This window comes from Meles meles, chromosome 3 (assembly GCF_922984935.1).
Source record: "Meles meles chromosome 3, mMelMel3.1 paternal haplotype, whole genome shotgun sequence".
Lineage (NCBI taxonomy): Eukaryota > Metazoa > Chordata > Mammalia > Carnivora > Mustelidae > Meles > Meles meles.
This window is the reverse complement of record NC_060068.1, coordinates 144,770,929-144,786,669: the sequence shown is the minus strand read 5'-3', so window position 1 is coordinate 144,786,669 and position 15,741 is coordinate 144,770,929. Positions and strand designations below refer to the sequence as shown.

The 15,741-nt window shown below is 43.3% G+C and overlaps 1 protein-coding gene across 3 annotated transcripts; it reads left to right on the top strand.

Annotated features, from left to right (window-relative positions):
* Nucleotides 1–496: 496 nt before the first annotated feature.
* Nucleotides 497–7,050, top strand: FST (follistatin). Of its 3 annotated transcripts, none has more exons than XM_045998825.1 (6): nucleotides 497–970; nucleotides 2,841–3,032; nucleotides 3,473–3,691; nucleotides 4,019–4,243; nucleotides 4,898–5,125; nucleotides 5,849–7,050. In XM_045998825.1, the coding sequence occupies exons 1-6, from the start codon at nucleotides 886–888 to the stop codon at nucleotides 5,929–5,931; spliced, it is 1,032 nt and encodes a 343-aa protein (XP_045854781.1). In that variant the 5' UTR covers nucleotides 497–885; the 3' UTR covers nucleotides 5,932–7,050. The 3 variants fall into 3 exon arrangements, with proteins under 3 accessions (XP_045854781.1, XP_045854780.1, XP_045854783.1); XM_045998824.1 differs by having other exon boundaries at nucleotides 4,895–5,125; XM_045998827.1 differs by lacking the exon at nucleotides 5,849–7,050 and adding an exon at nucleotides 5,586–5,840 and having other exon boundaries at nucleotides 4,895–5,125.
* The last annotated feature ends 8,691 nt before the right edge of the window (nucleotides 7,051–15,741 follow it).

Genomic DNA, 15,741 nt, shown 5'->3' with positions numbered 1-15,741 from the left:
CGCGAGGTCAGGCGAGCAGAGACCCAGACACAAAACCTCGCCGGTCCCGCGCCGGGGCTGCGGGGGCCTAAATCTGCCGCGCGCCCCGGCGAAGCGGCTGGGCCGGCGCGCTCCGAGCAGACCGATTGGGTTATTTCAGCAGCCCCGGGCTCTCGGGGCGTTTGCAAAGTCTTTCTGGAGCCGAGGAGCCGCGGAGCAGAGACAAACTCCCGGGTTTCCCCCCTCCCCACCCGCTCCGCCCGCCGCCTCCTCCTCCAGCGCCCCCAGCGCGCCCCCTCTCACACTCACACACACACACACACACACACTCACACACACACACACACCCGCCACCCCGGGCGCGCCGGCGTTGCCTGCGAGCGGCGGCGTGCAGGACTTGAAGTGGGTGTTCTTTCCCACTCCCCACCCCCGAAGCGTCGCCCCCACCCCCCGCCCCTCCGCCTTCCCCCTCCCTCTCCCTCCTACGCAAATAAGAACTCGGCGATTCCCCTCCTGTCGCTTTGATTTCGGGCACCTCCAACAGATAATTGGGAAGGGTTTCCAGAAGGTGGGAAATGTCACCTGATTCACACTGAACTTTTAAAAGCTCCCCACCCCCAAGGAGCCGCGCACACCCTTGCTCGAGGCCGCCCTCCCACTGCCCCACACACTGGGAGACCGCCCACCGCAAACCGCGGAGACCCCCGTCTAGATTTAAAGCGCGGCTGCGCCCGGCTTCTGACGTCCATTGAATCGCGCGGGCGGCCGGCGGCGAGCGCGGGGCTGCGCCGGGATCGCTGCGCCCTCCGCCGCTCGCCTTTGCGACGCGCGCCGCTCGTCCGAGCCACCCGCCGCCGCGCCCGCTCCCCGCGCCGCCGCGCTCCTCGCCCCGCGTCTGCCCCCAGGATGGCCGGTCCCAGGCACCAGCCCGGCGGGCTTTGCCTCCTGCTGCTGCTGCTCTGCCAGTTCATGGAGGACCGCAGCGCCCAGGGTAAGCGAGGGGGGATGCGCTGGGAGGCTCGGCTGCGGGCAGGGGTTTGTACTTTTCTGTCGTCTGCACTGAGTCTGGTCTAAGCAACGCCGCTCTCGGAAGATGTTGGACCAACTTAGCGACTCCAGGATGGAGCGGAGTGGGAAAACTGAAGGCAGTGACACTTCAGGACTGCCAGCCGAGTTAGAAGCGCGGTTATCCTTTAAAAGGAAAGGGAGTAAGCTCGAGTCTCTCTCAGTAGTTAGGTTAGATGCTCCAAGTTCTGGACATAATGAGTTTAGATGTTATCTCCCCTGTTTTGGCTCTGAAGAAGGGGACAAGCATCAGTAGCCTGGAGATTTAAGTCGATCCATTTACAATGTAACCTCTTTCCCTCCTACATCTTTTGGATACTTTAAAAAATGACTGGGGGGTGGGGGGGAGATACTGAAATTTCTTTGATGGCTGGGGGACGTGGTTTCAGCAACTTTGCCCAAACTTGGAGATGTGGGTGCTGAAAATTTTAGAGGGAAGGGTAGCTTTCTGCCTAGTGGATGCTTCTCCCAACCCCCTCCCCCCAACCCCCCCCAAAAAATTTACCCCGGAGTGTTTTGAGTAGTTTACAATTTTTTTTCTGTGTCTAATTCCTCCGACTAACTTTATGTAGAACAGCGAGGAGCTCACAACTTATTTAAATTCTGGGATGCATTAAGAGCAGATTTCTAAAGTTTGGGGGTTTTTTAATTAAATTTATTTCAATTAGTCTTTGGGCATAATTTTTTAAATAATTATAATAGCAGCTTGCGGTCCAATTATTGTTCAGATTATATAGATGATTCATAAGGAGTCTTCCTGACTAAAATCCTAACATGAAAAGGGAAAGGAAGGAGGGAAAATTACTTGCAAAGATTTCTCGGTAGGTATGAGATAGGTGTATGTATGTTACTGTGAAATAGTAGGAAGCCAACCCCTTCTTTTTTCCCTACACTTTCCTGGAGACAGACCTGTAACTTTACTTGCTTTAGCGTTAACGTTTTGAGTGTGTTTTAAACTGTCCCCCTGGGCACTGCCCCCTCGCCGTCGGCACCGCACTATTCTGGAGTTGCCCGCCTTTCGGGGCGAGGCGCTGCCTGGGTGCCGCGGACGTGGGCGCCGGGGAAAGCAGCCCTCGGAGATTTCGAAAGATCGCGGTGGCCGCGGGCGTCCTCTGGGTCTGACGGATTGCAAAACGGGCCGGGCCGGCTGGCGGGCGGGCTGCGCCTCGAGGCCGCACGGGGCAGCTCCGGGCAGGGCCCAGTTGCTTTTTTGCTTTCATTTTTCTCAAGTGCCTTTTGCTTGATCTGTTCCTGTTGTGTGTGTGCCTGTGTCGGTCTCTCTTTCTCTCCCTTTCTCCCTCTCTCTCAAGTTCTCCTACTTTCTTAACCCCTGTCACAAATAATACCCGTACCGCCTACATGAAACCGACATGTAAAAACATCCGTCGCATCCTGTTTTTGTCAGGTTCTTTAATCTGCTCTTCGAGTCGCTGCAGGTTATGAAATGGGACGAATAAAAGTAAACAGTCTAGTAAAAGTCAATGCAAGCTGCACGTGTTGTGTCTGGGTCACTGGTAACTGACATTGATATGGCTGGGGCGCTCTGGCTTCACGTTCTCGCCTTGCTTCCCCCTCACCCACCTCCCACCTCTTCAACCGGTTTTTCCCCCCGCTCTCTTCCCCCACCTCTTCACTCCCTTCGATTTATTTTCTGCTTTTCTCTCCCATCTCCCTCTACTCCTCCACACTCACTCCCTCCCCATCCCCACTGGGTCTCCTTCCCTCACTAGCTCGCGGCCTCCCTCCCCCTTACTCTGCCTCTCTCTCACCCACCTCCCACCCCTGTCTCCTCGCAGCTGGGAATTGCTGGCTCCGCCAAGCAAAGAACGGCCGCTGCCAGGTCCTATACAAGACAGAATTGAGCAAGGAGGAGTGCTGCAGCACGGGCCGCCTCAGCACCTCGTGGACGGAGGAGGATGTAAATGACAACACGCTCTTCAAGTGGATGATTTTCAATGGGGGCGCCCCCAACTGCATCCCCTGTAAAGGTAGGACTCTTCCTCCCCAGTTTGCAGGCCCTCAGTAGAGGGCGTCTTATCCTCATCTTCTCCATTGCCCAGCTGAGGTTGGGGACTAGGAGAGTTTTGTTCCCGGGTTGCCTTTATCCTCCCCCAGCCTCTGGAAGCCTTTCTGGTTGAATCTCGCCTGTTACACACTACAGGCAAAACACCGTTGCCAGATGTTCCTGGACTTACTAGCCAAGTGCGGTGGTGAAGCCAGCACACTCTCCCTGTTTGAGAAAGATTTGGGAATAGGATGCAGACCACTGTCCCCCAGGTCCCCACCCCCTCCTCAACTTCTAGAAGAGAGCTGGACCCCTCCCGTTCGAACTCTTGGCCACAGGATGGTCCAAGGCCTTTGCACCCCTCCTGGCTGACCTGCATACTGCCTGGCCCTGGTTTTGATCCATGCCTCTTTCCACCTGTAGAGACCTGTGAGAACGTGGACTGCGGCCCGGGGAAAAAGTGCCGAATGAACAAAAAGAACAAACCCCGTTGCGTCTGTGCCCCAGATTGTTCCAACATCACCTGGAAGGGCCCAGTGTGTGGGCTGGACGGGAAAACCTACCGCAATGAGTGTGCGCTCCTCAAGGCCAGATGTAAAGAGCAGCCGGAACTGGAAGTCCAGTACCAGGGCAAATGTAAAAGTAGGTCCTCTCTGGCTCCCCTCCTCCAGCTTTCCGTCTGAGGCCCACCCACTGGAAGACTCCTGGGGGATGGTATAGTCCCCTCTAAGAGCCTAACAGTAATGATGATGCAAAATAAAGTAACGCTTTTTTATATTCCGAAGACTTCTTAAGAACACTGAGAGAATCGACCTAGAGTCATAGATTTTCTCTTGAAAACCACAAGGCTCCCAAAGTGCTTTTGAAAAGCTGGGTGCTTCCCTTTTATTTCCTTGATGGTACCAAATGCTCACTGCCTAAGGGCCAGGAGGTACCTGTCATTGATGTGTGTTTCCTTCTTTATTTCAGAGACATGTCGGGATGTTTTCTGTCCAGGCAGCTCCACGTGCGTGGTAGACCAGACTAATAATGCCTACTGTGTGACATGTAACCGGATTTGCCCAGAGCCCACCTCCTCTGAACAGTATCTCTGTGGGAACGATGGAGTGACCTACTCCAGTGCCTGTCACCTGAGAAAGGCTACCTGCCTCCTGGGCAGGTCGATTGGATTAGCCTATGAGGGAAAGTGTATCAGTAGGTATCCTGGAATAAGGAAGGAAAAATGGAAATAGGATCAGAAAGGCTACTTGTAGTGTTAAAACTGTGGAGTTAATCAATAAATAAGCCCAAAGCCTCTCCCTAATGCATAGTTTCACCAGAGAGAGAAATACTGTCCAGTTTGGGTAAACTATTGTAACCACAGCATTCCTCGGGAAACAGTTATCTTCCAGAAGCACTGGCATATATGTTGAAAGACCAGCAGGAAACAGGAAACAATTTTCTGTCTTAGGAAACTTAGAACTCGCTTAATTTTACACATATTTTAGGTGCTAGACTTGCTGGAAGCAAGAAATAATTGCTTAACAGTTCCTAAAATCTGTTACCAGATTCTAATAACTGATGGAATTCTTTATTTTTCTAAAGATTCCACTTGTGGGAAATAATCAAATACATATTTAACTTGAGAATACTGTGATAACCTGTTCCCCCAAAATACCATTTTCGTGTACTAACGTGGTACATAGGAAACGTGTGCATTTGAGTTTCAGTTTTACAGTCAAGAATTTTTGCATAATACCTCCATCATCCTATTAGTGAGTTTATATTTATTGACAGGACTAAAGAAAGGAAGAAGTGGGGAAAAGGGAAAATCAGTTTACTCATCACAGGCGTATTATATCCTAGAAGCAAAGTCCTGTGAAGATATCCAGTGCACCGGTGGAAAAAAGTGTTTATGGGATTTCAAGGTTGGCAGAGGCCGGTGTTCCCTCTGTGATGAGCTGTGCCCTGAGAGTAAGTCTGAGGAGCCTGTGTGTGCCAGCGACAATGCCACTTATGCCAGCGAGTGTGCCATGAAGGAAGCTGCCTGCTCCTCAGGTGTGCTGCTGGAAGTAAAACACTCCGGATCTTGCAACTGTAAGTGCAATTTTAACCTTGCTGCAATTTGAGGCTTTCCCAGGCAAGCCCTAGGGAACGGAGACATAAAAAGCACGAAAACCTTCCAATAGAAGCCCATTTCTGTTTAAATTAGGTAACTGCTAAATTTCACCAGGAATTCAGTGGTTCACAGAAAAATTCCCTGGAATGTTCCCTGGCTTTAGAACTTGTCCAATGATCATCAACGGGCTTGCCTCTAAAAACTTACTTCTAGTCATTTGCCCCTAATTCTTTTGCTTTAGTAATGTGCTTTGCCATTTGCTTTATTAACACTTGAATCTAAACTAACTGCTTCAAAAATTTTTTTTTTCTTTTTCAAAAACAGCTTTCTATGATCACACATGGGCTGCTGCTTTTTGCAGTTGCCTCTACTAACTCTGAATTAAGGACCCAAAGCAGTTATACCTAGAACACAAGAGCGCTTTTTATCTAATTTCAGGAATCTACCCGTAAAACCTGAGCCATTGATTCTTCAGAACTTTCTGCAGTTTTTGACTTCATAGATTATGTTTAAAACAAAAATTTTTTTAAACTTATTGCATAACAGCAGATGCCAAAACCAAAGCATCTCACTGCAAGTCACATAAAAATGCAACGCTGTAATATGGCTGTATCAGAGGGCTTTGAAAACATACACTGAGCTGCTTCTGCGCTGTTGTTGTCCGTATTTAAACAACAGCTCCCCTGTATTCCCCCATCTAGCCATTTCGGAAGATACCGAGGAAGAAGAGGAAGATGAAGACCAGGACTACAGCTTTCCTATATCTTCCATTCTAGAGTGGTAAACCCTCCACCAATGTTCAGTGTTGATATAGCCTTTGGCAAAAAAAAAAAAAAAAAGAAAGAAAGAAAAAAGAAAAAAAGAAAAAAGAAAAAAAATGGGGGGGAAAGAAAAAAGAACAAAAATATATTGTCCATACTGTAAATAAGTGTATGCTTATTTATTTGGGGGGAAAACTATACATAAAGGACTTTGTCCTAGAGCTCTCTCCCAGGCCACCTTGTTACTCATTGGACATGGAGAGGCAGTCATTGTGAGGTCTACTGGATGAGGCCCATAGTTGAGACTTGTAGACATTTATTTATACTGTGTCATGTTTTATAATTTATACATAAAATGTCTGGTTGACTGTACACCTTGTTTTTGAAGAAATTTATTCGTGAAAGGAAGAGCAGTTGTTATTTATTGTGAGGTCTCTTGCTTGTAAAGTAAAAGCTTTTTTTTTTCCTTGTAAACCATTTAAGTCCATTCCTTACTATTCACTCACTCATCTGTCTCCCCTCATCTCACTGTTGTTAGACTCTTTTCCACTTTAACAAACTTGCATGTCAGTTTCTGTCATGTTTATTTATTGGATTTTCTGCTGCCTGTTCTGTACATACATGATCCCTCGGGTTTTGTTTACAAGGAATCTTGACTGACCAAAAGGCGTTATAACTGACTCAAATAGAAGGTACAGAGGATACATCTTTGAGGAAACTCCTAGTTCAGTTCCCTTGTCATGATTTGTGAGAGGAAGGGTGATAGTGATATTAGAATTTTCATAATATACTTTTAAGATGTTACAAATCCAAAGAAATTGAGTGATATGGGTATCTGGAGATTGAAGGAAGGGAATGCTATACATTCAAACTTTTGTTAGGTGTTTCCTTTAAGCTAGTCTGCTGTACCTCTTTAATAAGTTCTTTTTCAAACAATGTATCACTAAAAGTTATATCAAAGCTTTATCAGTTCAAGTTTCTTGCTTTTCATAATACTTTTTTCTGATGCAATTTTATATTTTCAAACATGGCAAGTTAAATATAAATTCATTTAAATATATAGTTTTGTACTTTTCTACCATGTAAATGTGCAATGTATATAAAAGTTATAATGTGTATTTGTAAATAAATGATGAGTGAAAAAATAAAAAAATTTTAAAAAGCCAATGGTCTCACTTGTTGATGATGTGGAAGTTGTTTGAGTTTTGAGTTAAAGTGTTTATGATACATTTGCTGAAAAATTCAGTGAGCCAGGACAAGAGAAGCTCCAAAATCGGGTAAATTACAAATCTCTTAAGTGGAGTCTGAAAGTAAAAGGATCTGAGGTCCAGCCACCCCTTTGCAGGACCTTACATACCTAAAAACATCATCCTCTTAGTTCTTTTTGTAAGCTCCTCTCCATAGCCAGGGGAACCCTTATCTTCCTCCATGAAAATAAAATGGATCTTTGATCTTTAAAAAACAAAGCACACCAAAGGAAAAGTGAATACAGGCAAACACATTCTAGAAATCAGAATATCAACTGCAGAACTAAGCATTACAGGGTTGGATTTCCACAATGACTTCCATGGTTCATAGGGATTATGTAATGACACTAGAGAATGTGTGTCAATATTTTGCAGGTTACATTAGAGCCAAGTCACACTATTAGAGCCTAGTCTCTGTAATACATAGTAATGCAGAACTAGAGCATACAAATGTTCAATTCATTGAGTGCTAGTTCATAGCCTAAGTACATTAAAAATATCAAGGGAATGTCATCATGCAAAGAAGTGAGGACTAGGTATGTGGAAGAAAAGAGCAAAGAACAGTCAATATTGCCAACATTGCTCAACCATTAGATACAATCTTTCAAAAATCATGACCCAAGATCTTTTTAAAATTTTGTCCCTTTTCTGAAAACCCTCTCTAATACAACTATTAAAAATGACTGTAGGGGACTCCTGGCTCTCAACTGTGGTCACCAAATTTGGTGGAGGCAGAGGGGTCTCTTGGGAAGGGGGTTTAAATAATGATTGGGTACCCGTAGAGTTTGTTAGCCTTCAGCCCCAGTTTCCCAGAGAAAAGTGAAAGGGAGTTGCATTAGACAAACAGATTGCCACAAACCCAGGGGAAGACAAGGGTCATAACTTCTCCAGTGCCCAGAAGCTGTGGGTGTGCCACTAGGGATGGGCTCTTGGGAAAGGAAAGAGCCGGCAGATAGAGTTTCATAGCCCTTCCTGGAGGTGATTTGTGACTTTGTCCTGGGATGCTACAGACATTTTAAAGCTGCCATTGACGACCAGAGTGAAAACGTCAGATTTAACAGGGACCCATGGGTGTCTTCACAAGAGGGAGTGATAAAATCAACAGCTTGCCTTTTAAACAACATCCTGATTATTTATTTAAAATTTTTTATTTAATATTTGTCAGCATCAATCATTCCTCTTACACACTAGACAGTACCTCATTTTCCTTCTTGGAGTTCCCTATTTTTCCAGTAATTCTGTATTCAATTAATTAGAACCAAAAAATAGAAGTCTCTTCTAAAATTAAAATTAGATCAACATCATTAGGCTATTGTTAGAAGTTCAAATATGATTCAAAAAGTCATTAAAAAAAGGTCTAATTCACTTAGGCGTACAATATAATAGAAACAATATAACAAACAATTGCTAGGAGCTAGAATACTACATCCTAATCATCAGAAATTATAAGATATCAAGTAGTAATGAAAAAAAACTATCAGAAGTCTAATTTTCATGAGATGTCCACCTAAATTAAGATTTTTACATACTGTATGGGTATGGCTTCTAGACTATAGCAAAAATAAAATCTGGCATAATTGGAATTATTCTCAAATGTGACAGCTAAAGGCAGTAAGTGGCCTTAGACTGCATTCTGTACCCAAGGAGGAAAATGTTATAAATAACATTAATGGGCCAATTGACGAATTAGAATACTGTCCATAGATTAAAGAATTGAATCAATGTTGAATTTACTGAAATTTATTACTGTAATATGGTCACAAAAGAGACTACCCTTGTATTTAGGAAATACACACTAGGGTACTACAGGGAGAAGGCCAAAAAGTATATAACCTACCCTTAAAGGATTTAGAAAAAATATATAACATTACTGCTTTATTCTGAGAAAGCACACAAATGATAAAAGAATTAGAGTAAAATGTTAACAATAAGTGAATTTGAGTAAAATGTATGTGGTTTTTTGGGTTTTTTAAAAGATTTTATTTATTTATTTGATAGAGATTACACATAGTCAGAGAAACAGGCAGGGAGAGAGGAGGAAGAAGGCTCCCCGCTGAGCTGAGAGCCCCATTCGGGGCTTGATCCCAGGACCCTGAGACCATGACCTGAGCCCAAGGCAGAGGCTTCAACCCACTGAGCCACCCAGGTGCCGCTGCATGGGTATTTTTAATGCTGCCTTTATTTTTGCAACTTGTCTGTAAGTTTGAAATTATATCCAAATAAGTTTAAAAATCTGAAACATCCTTATCAAGGAGAGGTACACAGTAGACTGCTTCTCCCATTCTCTAGGAAAGCAACTGAAATATCAGAGTCATTTAAAAAATCATTTGTATAACCATAAGTCTCTGGAAAATAATTCCGATGACTTTACCAAGGCTACTTAAAGAATCAAAGTTGGCACTGAACGAGTTCATGACACCTAAACCACATCCAAACTGAGACACAGCCTTTTCTTTTCTATAATCATCTTAAAATTTGGAGTGGTTAGTAACATTACCAAAGCTGTAAATGCCCCCCAAAGCCCTGGTTTTCTCCACTGCTTGTTATATACTATTTGGACAAGTAATTTAATTTCTCTGTGCCTCCGTTTCCCCATGTATATGGTCAGGATCATGAAATTGTCTCCCTCATAACAATTCTGTGAGGCTTAAAAGAGATAAGATGCATAAAATGCTTAGATGGGTGCCTGGAACATAAAATAAAAAGTCTGTAAATGAGTGTCCTCTAAGATTATAATAATTGTTATTAATTAAGGAAAAACAAGGGTGGAATTGTGGCTCATCAACAAAACAAAATGCCAATGAATAAGGAATGGCATCAATCAAGACCAGAAGCACAATTGTGAACAGTTTCTAAATGAAGGTAAAGATAATTTTAAAGTATTTTAGCCGTGTTAATATTTAACAAAATTCACAACATTGTAGGTGCTATACGAAGAGCACACAATTCAAAATAACAAGTTTAAATACATTATTTCCTGAGAAAAAATATTTAGATTATTTATTTATGTATTTATTTGACAAAAAGAGACAGCGAGAGAGGGAACACAAGCAGGGGGAGTTGGAGAGGGAGTAGCAGGCTCCCCTACCAGCCGGGAAACCAACTTGGGGCTCAATCCCAGGACCCAGGGATCACTACCATAGCCAAAGGCAGATGCTTAACTACTGGGCCACCCAGCCGCCCCTCCCATGAAAACTTTTAAAAATTCATTAATCCACCAATATTTCCAAAGCCACAAAATATGTCTTTTGTCCTTTTCTCACAAGCCCAATATAATCCCACATGGTCAACTTAATTAAATCAATCTTCTTTCATTTTGATATGATTTCCCACACAAGGACTACAGATTCCTTAAGATAGTAACGAGCTATTTTCAAACTGTCAAGAATCTTAATGTAAATTGTGTAATTCCGAGAAACAAAAGGGTGATATATTATTTAATTAATAACTTCATTTATTAAAGAACATTTATCAAAACCTGGGTCCCAAGACAGACACATTTCTGTTCTTCCCTTCTACTTTCCATTCAGATCAGCATACAGTCATTCTTCAGCCAAAAGTTGCCATGTAAATAGACTCCAGGCATGCCTGTCCTGCATATTCAGCAGACCTGCCCAGACATGTCCAAATCCCAGCTTCTATTTAGCTGGAATCCCCCCATGAGTACTGAATGGTCCCTGGGTTTTGCCATCCTTGGACCTCAGATATCTTGGCTGGTACCATCAAGATTCTTGTGGCTGAGTCCTTCAGACACTTAAAAACATATTCTCTGGATTACACCAAATGTAGTCCTGGCAGAGCTGTAATTGGTCATTTTTCTATTTTAAGAATACAGCCCAGGAACCAACTGGTACTGTTGGAAGCCAAATACACTCCCACCAAAAGCCTCTTGTATTAATTTCCTAAGGACTCAGGTCTCTGGCTAAAGAATGAGTATAAACTTTCTCAAGAATTTGAAGCAAGCAAGAAGTTAGAGGAAAAGTTACAGTCCTGGTGAGGAAGAGGGAGGCTTATATTTTTCTAGTTGAAAGAAGAAATCTTGATAGATCGCTGTCTTTTTCAGCACCAAAAAGAATTGATGGGACAATTTCATGGTCATGATACATCCCATAAAGGCCAGTCTCTATTGTTTATTTAGACTGCTGTGAGTTTACGGCCTAATGACAACAGGTAACAGAAGGATTGTATTATTACTCGAAAGGCCGGCAATACCTAGAATTTCTAAGGTAGAGTCTTCTGCAAGATCAGAAACCCAAGAGAAGTCATCAAAATGGACTTAAGGCAATTTATTCATTGGATATGTGGAACCAGAACCCAGTCAATAAAATTCCCAAACATAGCTTGTTCTACATAAATGGTATAGTGCTTGGACCAGCAGCAGCAACAGTACTTGGGAACTTGTTACAAATACAAGCTCCTAAGCACTATCCCAGAATCACTGAACCAAATTCATGGAAGATAGAGTCTAAGAATCTGCATTTTAGGGCGCCTGGGTGGGTCAGTCTGTTGAGCGTCTGCCTTCAGTTCAGTTCATGATCCCAGGGTCCTTAGATTGAGTCCCGAATCCGGGTCCCTGCTCTGGGGGGAGCCATCTTCTCCTTCTGTCTCTGCCTCTATCACTCTCTCTCTCTTTTTCTGTCGCTCATGAATAAATAAATAAAATCCTAAAAAAAAAAAAGAATCTACATTTTAACAAGCTCTTCAGGTGATTTGTAATCATGCTAGGGTCTGAGAACCACTGCCCTAGAATTATTTCAAGTTCCAAGTAAGCCCTGTCTAGGTGATGTTCTAAAAGCTGTCAGAAAATCCTTGTCTAGAGGGTCTCTGGTAGAGCTCCAAGGAAGCCATATTCAGCCTTGTTCCCCATCCTGTTCTGGCCAGGATTCTCACACAAAATGTGGCCTCACGTTGTGAGTATGCCTACCGGTAATAAAGGCACTGAGCTGGAAACAGCATAAGGCACATTTTCCCTAATAGTCGTATTTTCCTAGGGAGGCTTAAGTTGGGCTGGCTAGGAGTTGTGGGCTTGCCTCTACCATCCCTGTCAGCCAGATGCATTGAGAGGTAAGTTTATCAAGAAGAGACTTGATTTTTTTTCTCTCTTTTTTTTTTTAAAGTAATCTCCTTGCCCAACATGGGGCTTGAACTCACAACTCCAAGACCAAGAATTGCATGCTCTACCAACTGAGCCAGCCAGGCATCTCTAGAGACTTGAAATTTTTTTTTTTAAGATTTTATTTGTTTATTTGACAGACAGAGATCACAAGTAGGCAGAAAGGCCGGCAGAGAGGTGGAAGGGAAGCAGGCTCCCTGCTTAGCAGAGAGCCAGATGCGGGGCTCAATCCCAGGATCCCAGGATCATGACCTGAGCCAAAGGCAGAGGCTTAACCCACTGAGCCACCGAGGCGCCCAAGACTTGAATTTTGAATGAAAAGTCGTGGCTTTTCAATCCTGGTTCTCCCTTAAATTAACATTGGGTCAATTCCCCTTTCGGGACACTTGCTGGCAACTTCTAGGACTTCTGCATCATCTTCAAGTAGTACTTCAGTTTCATCCATGGGTCAGAAAGCAAAAATGGCTACTCATCTGGCCCACCTCTTCTAAGAACAGGGAGATCTAAACAATGACATTCAATAGACACACAGGCTTGAAACAGTTGTAAGTGACACGCTCCCAGGGATGCTTTCAATGGAACAACAATGCCCCAATGTTCTGAACCAAGACTAGAAGGGCCTTCTTTCAACCTCCTGCTATTTGACTCCCTCCTAGTCTCATATTGTTTCCTACCTCAAACACCTCAATGATTCTCTCACCAAAACCACGGCTCTGTGAATTCCATTTACCTACACCCTCTGGCCAAAATCCTAACTACAGCTCAGTGAAATCTACCTTCTCCACACCTATACCTATGTTGCTGAGCAAGGAATGAAATCCTGAAAAAGTATAAATTGTTGCCTCTGTACAAGTATGGGATCTAACCGGAAACTGGGTTCTTTAGACTCCCTAGCAATATTTAAAATATGACTTTCTTTCCCATTCCCTTCCATGGCATTTCCAAACCCTCACCACTGTGCTCAAACAACATGTCCACTCCCACTCTCCTCACTTTAAGTGAATTTTATCTCATCTACATAACTAGAAAATTGCTGCCATAAGGAAAGAATTACCTCAACTTCTCCTGCCAGCATAAGCCATGAATTTCCCTGATTCCATAAAATTTCGAATTGTCTTTCCTCCAATCTCAGAGAATCTCATTTTCATATCTTTCCACCACATCCCCTCCCAATCACCTCTGAAAATTCCCTGTTAACAGCTTTCTCTCCATTGTTGTTGTTGTTGTTTTTTTAAGATTTTATTTATTTGACACACAGAGAGAGTGTGAGCACATGAATATGAAGGAGGGGGAGAAGTGGACTCCCCAGGAGCCTGAGGACTCAACTGGGGGCTTCATCCCTGGATCCTGAGATCATGACCTGAGCCTAAGGCAGCGACTTAACTGACTGAGAAACCCAGTTTCCCCTCCTTTCATTGTTTTTTATTTCTCCCTCTACAGAGGTTTTATTAACCTGAGCCTATAAATATGCTTCATAAACTTTTTAAAAATAAGGTTATAGAGGGGCACCTGGCTGGATCAGTCAGTAGAGCATGTGACTTTGGATCTCAGGGTTGTGAGTTCAAGCCCCACACTGGGTATAGAGCTTCCTTAAACTTAATTAATTAAGGTTATAGAAAATTGAAATAATATAATTAGTAAAGCTTGCCTAATTCAAAGATACATATATATGTACAAACATATATCTAAAAAAAACTTCAACCTTGGTTCGGCCTTCAAAAAAAAATAAAAGCCTTCTTGTGTCTCCCTCCAAAAACAACCTGTGGAGTAATCTTCGCTGGGTCTCCACTGCCCCACCTCTCCCTCATTCCTCAACCCTCCACAATTTGGTCTCTTCTTCTGTTAGCAGAAGAGGTTTGACAAATGTTATCAATGACTTCCAAGCTCCCAATACAATGGATACAATGGACCTTATTCTATCCTTATCTAACAGACATCTCTTGGATCTGTACAATGTTAACCAGACTCTACTCTTGTCAATTCCCTGGATTTTGTATTTCCATACCCTCCTATCTTACCATTCTTCCAGGGCTTCTTTATGAGCGTGTGTTCTCACCAATAACAGAGATCAAAACATGGCAACCTGTGGACTGGGTCTGATTTCTATTTTATGGATCAACAAACCTGTAAAATAATTCTGAATTAATTGAGAATATTCAAAATTTAGGAAATTCCACCCAAAAACCTGGATTTATACTTTTTCTTGAAAAATCTGATACCACACAGGCACAATTACCGGGAACAGAGCAGACAGCAGCAACTCTCTCCTCCAGGTAGGGTCTGCTTTCCCTAGTTCACTGCATTTACCATGTCCCCATTGTCGACAACTTCACCTGGTTTGTTTCACACATCGATATGCTCTGACTGCCCTTTGCAGGCCAAGAGTTCCATTCTCCACTCCCTTGCTTTTCCATCTACAGTTTTCTGTCCCTTCCACAGTATTTCAATATCACCATGGTTTTCACCGCAATTCCTATGCTAGAGGCCCCTCATTCCACTTTCTTCCCCACATAGATTCTTCCAAATCAAAAATTTTAAGAGTATATCTGACTGGTGAAACTAAGTCCCTAGCAAAAGAAGTTGGGAAATGCAGAGTTGAGTTCTAAATTGGGAAGGTAGAATTCAGCATACAGAAGTATAAGCTAGAGAGGGTGTCCGAAAGATCCGGGCAACCACAATGGCAGGTAGATACTCTCAGCTAATCTAAACAAGAGATAGTGGTTAAAAGTAGAACTGCAAGCCAGAAGGAGAGTATAGAATTCATCAATATCAGTTCAAGGCTATTTTCGCAGAAGCGCTCAACTAGGAAGCCATTCACAATCTACTGCCAGTCAAATGCTCCATCCAATAAGACAGCAGCCCCCAAACACTATACATCGCCCCAGCACAAGTCAGAGGAACACGAGAAGGGCAGAGAAACAAAGCGGACAACAGCAACATGAGGCAAACACAGACAGAAGCAATTTCCCAAATAACAAACAGTAGTTAACATATGGCAGAATGCTTGACAAGTGGAAGTTTCCTGAATTTCAGCCTCAGTGGGACAGCGCAGGAGCTAGTGCTTATAAATACGTCACCGAGGAAACGGAACTCAACCTCAAGCAAAAGCTGGTGAAAAACGAAGAATTCTCTGACATTATCAAAGACCCTTATATGGGAAAGTCCTATTTCCAGTGCTGAGGACATGGGCCAAAGACCCAGGTGATGAACCAGATCAAGGTAAATATTTCTCTTCACCAACAGCCAGGAGCAGAAGGGATGAATGTAGACTAATGTAACATTATAAAAGTTGTTTTGTTTGATTTATTGATTTGTCTGTTCAAAATTCTCCTGATGGGGTCTAGATTCTATGGACCAGTATTACAACTCAAAAAACCCACTAATGTCATTTATTTATATTTTATGACAGCAGTTTGGGGATCAACTATAAGCTTTTCAAAAATCTTATCTATGGGACTTATCTATGCAGTAGC

Excerpts from the sequence above, each read along its gene's own strand:
- FST (XM_045998824.1), top strand. The coding sequence starts at position 886 with ATGGCCGGTCCCAGGCACCAGCCCGGCGGGCTTTGCCTCCTGCTGCTG. Across the intron at positions 3,692-4,018 it reads GTACCAGGGCAAATGTAAAA|AGACATGTCGGGATGTTTTC; the intron begins GTAGGTCCTCTC and ends TCTTTATTTCAG. Across the intron at positions 5,126-5,848 it reads ACACTCCGGATCTTGCAACT|CCATTTCGGAAGATACCGAG; the intron begins GTAAGTGCAATT and ends TCCCCCATCTAG.